This window comes from Coffea eugenioides, unplaced genomic scaffold (genome assembly GCF_003713205.1).
Source record: "Coffea eugenioides isolate CCC68of unplaced genomic scaffold, Ceug_1.0 ScVebR1_982;HRSCAF=1755, whole genome shotgun sequence".
Taxonomy (NCBI): domain Eukaryota; kingdom Viridiplantae; phylum Streptophyta; class Magnoliopsida; order Gentianales; family Rubiaceae; genus Coffea; species Coffea eugenioides.
In genome coordinates, this window is record NW_020864866.1 from 13,331 (window position 1) to 20,011 (window position 6,681).

Genomic DNA, 6,681 nt, shown 5'->3' on the forward strand with positions numbered 1-6,681 from the left:
TTCTTACTTGATCAAGAGTCTCTTCATATGCTTTAGAACCTCATATTTCTGAACATACGTTTGTTGTTTCTTCCAAAATTTACTGCTGCCTTTGTTCGCTTTGCACATATATCATTTGAGTTTCACTAATTGTATGCATCTCTTAATATTTTTCATTCTTTTACTAACACTACCTCACAAGAGGCAAAAAAGGTACAAATGGAACAAAATTATTATCTCACTTCCCAAAAGACTTTTTTAATAGCACTTTCTCTAGTATGGGCTGAAGTTGCTATCAAAATCTTAAGTTTAGGGGAGATTAGTGCTATTTTTCAAACCTTAGGGAGGTGAGTGCAACTATCAGAAATCTCAGGGGAGGTTTATGCAATTATCCCTTAATTATATCTTTAATAAATAATACATTATTTAGAAGAATTTTAATTGCATTTACTGATTTTTAAAAAAATAAATAATACTAATTTATGTATAATTACTTTTTAGTAAAATATAATATATACTTAATAATATTAAATATATTTATATTTCTTAATTTTTATAATTATATATGCGTTCATGAACTATTTAAAAGTTCACAAATAGATTCATATTCAACTTAATTATTAAAAGAGCCTAATATCATGGTTGAACTCGATTTATTTACTAAATGATCGACTTTCTTTTCGAATTTGAATGAACTAAACATGAACACGTTCACGAACAACTTGGTTCGTTATGAAATCTAGAGAACAACATCTATACCCAAAATAGCAGAGCCACGTTAACACAAAAAGAAAAGCGAATGACTCAAGGTTATCATTTGTTAAAAAAAATTTATAGAAATTGCAACTTCATTTTTGCAGTCATATATAGTCAGATCTCCAACAACTCATTACATATAATGAATGTTGTCAGACAAAATATTCCTGCCATCATTTCGTATTATCAAAAGCCACCCCATGTATTTAGGTAAAGCATTCACCACATCAAAAAGGGCAATCAATTCTATTATACAAAAAATAGGACAATCAATATTGTACTATAAAATATAGTAAATGAAACGTCATGATAAAATAATTCGCCTTTTAGCTCACGATCCGTGAAAGCCATTGATGCTAATGTTCAGAAAGACGAAGGCTTTTTAGGTGCAAATGACACTAACAACTCAAACAAAGCAACCAAATACTTTTTAGGTCTTCGCTACCATTTGCCAGTGACCTATCTTTTTAATTTGTGTCTTTACATGGAATAGTAGTACTTAAAGGAATAAAGTTGATGTGATCTTTTGGTGTATGAAATGATTAATCCAGGCTGTGGTATTGTTGAATTGTTCACTTATACTGTGTGCTTAACATGCACCACCTAGTGTCTTGGCCTGGGTTGGATTGCAGTTTTTTTATAAAAAAAAAAATTTACGTTTTTTTAATGTATTTTTTAATTACTTTTTTACTTCATATGCATTAAATTACTATAAAATATATTTTTACAAAACTCTAAAAAATGGTAATTCAAATGAGTTTCCCCTCTATGGATTGAGTCTTCCAAATTAATTCTATTTCTTTTTGTGCTGTACTTTAATGTCACCGTTGCTGCACCAATACACACACTTTCAGTAGTGAAACTTACGTAGCATTTTAATACCAAAACTAGTAGACAAGATTAAACTTCATATACTTCCTCTTTTACACTAAAAAGAGGATGGAGAGATTAAGTGATACAAAGAAAGAGTACTTAATTTTTGGCTAAAATTTGATCACAATGGATAATGACCTGTTATGTGCTGGTATTTTAAGTACTTGATTTTTAGCTAAAATTTAATTACAATACAATTATAGAACAAATTTTTATTAGTTCCTCCAAAGAAAATGGGGCGGGAAGCGGGTGCGGCGGGGGAAAGGGAGGATAGTGGGCAACGGGGATCCCTCACTCCACTCCCATCTCGTTGCCATTCCTACTATCGACTACTTCAACAATTCATAATTGTATTGGGATTTGCATACTCATAATATCATATTTTCATTGGTATATTATTTTTAAAAAATACCACTTAAATACAACCTCATTTTTTTCATTAAAGATCATGTTAGAAAATGAAGGATTTAGATTTGGGCCATTTTGAATTAAGATAGAAAGCCCAATATATTAGAAGGGTTGAGATTGGATTTTGAGATTGGTAATCCATATGCACATGTTTGGGCTATAAAAGGAGGATCATAATTGGGCTCAAGGAAAGACGGACCCAGAAAACAATTTTGGACTTAATGGGTCAAAATTTGAATGTCCAATCTCAGGCCCAATTAAAAACACTACAATTGAGTTTAGAGTTTCAAATATTATGGTTCAAGCTCAGGCCTTTATTTCATTGGGTTTCGCACTCCAAAATGAGATTGTCCAAATTCAACAATTTCTTATTTAAAAATTATATTTTTCTAAAATACAATATATTATCTAACAAGGCGAGGTAGCTTGCTTGCTTATTGTGAAAATCGTACTCTACTGAAATGTTAGGTGATTGGACAATAGACTTGCAAAGATAAAAGATAAAGAGAACTCTACAAAACTTGGGTGGATGGCAATTCATATGTTACCCTTCTCTATTGTATAATCTTTTATCCTATCAACCACTGCTCAAATCAAAGTTTAATATTTTGAGAACAAGATTAATCATAATTATTGTTGCACATCTCTTAGATAATAATAAATATTAGATAATGAGTAATTATTTATAAATATTAATTTTAGTTAATACCATTAATATATAATTTTTTGCATTAAACATGTAGACATATGGGTCAGGCTTATATCAGGCTGGGCTCAGTATTATCAAAGCTCAACCCATTTTGACATTGAGCCTATATTTGAGCCCATATTCAATCCGGCCCATACATAATGTTAGCCCAACCGCTTAATTATAGGGCTAGATGGGCCCACATTGGGTCAGCCAAGCTCAATTGATCGTCCTCACCAGGGAACCATAAGCTGTAAAACTGTTGCAATTTGCAATCTAAAAAACCATTATTGGTTTTCTGATTTTTTACATATCCTGAAAGTAGGAATACCTGAACAACTTTTTCAACCAAAAATTCCTGCCTTAAGAGGAGTTTATATAGAAAGGAAAACAGGATGGAAGAGATTGTTTGACAAACAATGACTCAAATTTTACTTAGACGAATGAAGTTGATGCTATACTTAGTTGATTTCCATGGTTCCGAACAAGTGAATTCCTCTTTGTCATCGGCCACCTTATTCTTCTTCCATTTTTCCACCATTGGTGCAAGGAATAGGCAGTTTTCCCCAGGAGAACAAGAGTTATCACACCACACCATGCAGCTACGGCAATTTCAATCACATGACCAAGTTGTTCCTTATCCATCTCTGGTGTAACATATGCAATTGATATACCATAAGTTAGTGCAATTGTAGTAGCCGTTAACCACATAACACCCACCAAGAACCACATGAAGATCTCATGCTTGAAGGGTAGTTCACTGATGAGCATCAGGATTATGCTGAGGGATGAAACAAAGGCAGTCGTGTTGAACCGAAGGAAATACTTGTAGTAATGGAGATGATGGTAAGCCATAACGGATTCGCCTGCCTTGTGTGGATTTGGTGCAGGATTTCCTGAAGAATCCTGAGTTGCATCATCTTGCCAAACTGCTCCTGGTGGGCTTAACCCGGCCTGGAAAGCCATTGTCGCGATGAGCGATGCCACGACCATTAGTGCTTTGCTTTTCTGTTCTAACCATCTGAAATTGGATGGCTGATTAGCTCCTTGTGTGGTTGTTGATGGATTAACTTGAGATGGTGCATTTTCTGCAGGGACAATATTAATTGGCATTTGAGAATGTTCCTCTGCAGGCACAGTATCATTTCTTAATGGTTGAGAATAGTCATCTGGTGAAAAATTGTTAGGCCTCGTGGTATTAGTAACGTTTGTAATGGATTCAGTGATTTCCTCTGCCTTTAAGGCTCCTACTTGTCGAAGAACCGCTTCAATCTGCTGATTCATCTCCGGGGGATTTTGTGGTATAAGGTCCATTGCTGTGCGCCCTTTTGGATTCTTCTCATTTATATTTATGGCTGTAGTTATCAAGTATTGGATGATCTGCAAATGAAGTGTCAGCAACCTATACAAAATTTAATCACCAACACCCAAAAATCAGGAAAAAAAAATGAAAAAAGGGTATGAGAAATTCCGCTTTTGGATTTGTTTGATGATCACGGGCTCATTCTTTAATAATGTCTAATAGGTAAACTGCACCATAATTATTTTTTTCCAGAATTATCTGTTGGTAACACGATATATGAGAGAAGCAATGATCTTCAAAACTCAAATATAGGCCGTGGTCATTAAAGCTAGTTTGGGGGGTTTGGGACAGAAAAGAAAAGATGAGAAAGCTTAAGTTAGAAAAGAAAAGAGAAGAAGAGATAGTAATATCTCTTCATGTTGTTTGGGAGTTTTTGGAGAGAGATAATGAAGCAATTTTCCTTTATTTGGGAGCAAAGAGAAGTAAACGGAAAATATTCTATTTTACATAAGTGCATTTGAAGTTTGAAATTCACATAACATAAGAAAACGCTATTTTATAATCTTTATAAGGACAAAATTGATATGTTAAAATATTTACTTAATTCACTTTCTTTTCTCACGCTTTCTAGCCAATTTTGGGCTGATGGTTTTGGTAGCTTGAAAAGGGTATGGGGTCCCTTCTTTTCTTTTCATTTCTTTCCTATTAAAACTTCCAAATGTCAAAAAGATTTAACTTTCGTTCTTAGTCCTTTCTTTTTCTCAGCAAATCCGTCCTCCCAAACGGGCTATAAAGAAGGAAATTAAGCAACATGCGACAGAACAGAATAAAGAACCTTATTGAAAGAACTACATAAAGTAATAATCTGGACCTCTACCACTATGTAAATGGCTATGTGGGAGGTGTGAGCCCAAGGAACGCATGGATTGTCCAGGTTGTTTTCTTCGTTGTGCTTGACAGTCCATTTAGGCAAATTGGGCATGGGAAAGTACTGTTCTCTTGGTTTCTTGGCATCTAATATCAGAACAGGTCTCACAGCCACAGGTTGAGTTTTAGTTCAAAAGGGTTAATGTAATTCTTACAACTTTTAATGTAAACTCATACAATCAGGATGTAAAATTAAAATTGTCAATTCAAACATCTAAGTTGGTATAAAATTTATAATTACATCAAATTTATACTAAATATAGTAAGAATTATATGAATGTATTTGAATTGGACAAAACTCAACTCGTGAGACCTGAATTCTCTTATCTTACTAACATAATACTCGACCATGAGGAGTCAATGATTGGCAAGAACCCATCCCTAACATGCTCCTATTTCCCACCACTGCCTTTTACTGGATCCATAAGTAAAGTGACATTCAAATTTCAAACAAAAGTTAGGTGCTTTGTTTTCACCCTTTTCCCTTATAAATTTTATAACCAACCTTAAACAAATTGAAAAATAATACATTCTTTTTTATCCTTCTACATTTTGAAAAAAAATTACTCAACAAATTGAAAAGAGATACATTATTTAACAAAACAATAAGTGTTTAACATGATCTTGGGGTTAAACTTGATTAAGCCAAGCTTTAAGTGGAACTTTTTATTTGCTTACACTATTATATACCAAGAAACAGACTCATCCGGTGCCCACTTCATTTGTCACGTTCTACAAGAAAGCCGTGTCCGACTACTGCTTTCATTTTGTTCTTTCTCACCAATCCCTTTCTTAAAAAGGAAGAAGGTACACATAATCAATTTGACATTAATATCAATATATTCAAACTGTTCTTGTAATACCTGAATTTGCTTGGAAATAACAGCCAAATGCAATATGCTGAGGCCATCGCCGTCCTTCTGATTTAAGAACTCCTCATCATCCACAATTTCCACCAGCTTCTTCAGGGCATCCAACTGATTATACTTCACACACAGATGCAAAATAGACTCCCCACGTTTGGTCTTTTCTCTAGCTGCAAACGGCCTTGAATCAACCAACATTTCCAAAACCTCGACTCTGCCTTTGACGGCTGCAAGATGAAGAGGGTTGCTGCCATTTCGATCAAGAACCAAGCACATGTCAGGATTAGCATTTACCAATGCCTCCACAATCTTCGAATGCCCTCTAGCTGATGCCAAATGAAGGGGTGACAACTTTTGACGCGAATCTAGCTCAGTAGATAGCTCAGGGATTTGAGCCAATATTACTTTGACAAATTCTTCATGCCCTCTCATTGCTGCTATATGCAGAGGAGTATAATTGTTGGTACAAATTAAAGAAACTCTATCAAGAATTGATTTATCTTCTTGGAGCAATTCATGAAGAATATTGACATTTCCATGAAGGGCTGCATCATAAATCTTTTTCTCCATCTTTAATTGTCTATCGATCTCTCTCCTTATTTAGGTTCTTGATTTCCAGGCTGCAGCATTTATAAGTACAATAGTAAAACAGGAAATAGTAAACCTCATGGCAAAGTCTACTACCCAAGTCTTAATTTATTCTTGGTTTTTTCTTGTTGACTAAATCAAGGTTTAATTTAGGGCAAATTACATTTTAGCCTCCTGTGGTTTTCGCAAAAACCACATAACCCCCCCATGATTCAAAAAGCTATACATAAACTCTCTGTGGTTTGGGTTAAACTGTCAAATAGACGGAATGAACTCATCGTGACGGTTCGTGG

At 34.4% G+C, this 6,681-nt stretch overlaps 1 protein-coding gene across 1 annotated transcript; it reads right to left on the reverse strand.

The window, feature by feature from the left end:
• Positions 1–3,139: 3,139 nt before the first annotated feature.
• Positions 3,140–6,370, reverse strand: LOC113759195 (ankyrin repeat-containing protein ITN1-like). Its single transcript, XM_027301756.1, has 2 exons — positions 5,798–6,370; positions 3,140–4,084 (listed from the first exon to the last, which is right to left on the reverse strand). Exons 1-2 carry the CDS (start codon positions 6,368–6,370, stop codon positions 3,140–3,142), a joined length of 1,518 nt encoding a protein of 505 aa, XP_027157557.1.
• Positions 6,371–6,681: the final 311 nt, after the last annotated feature.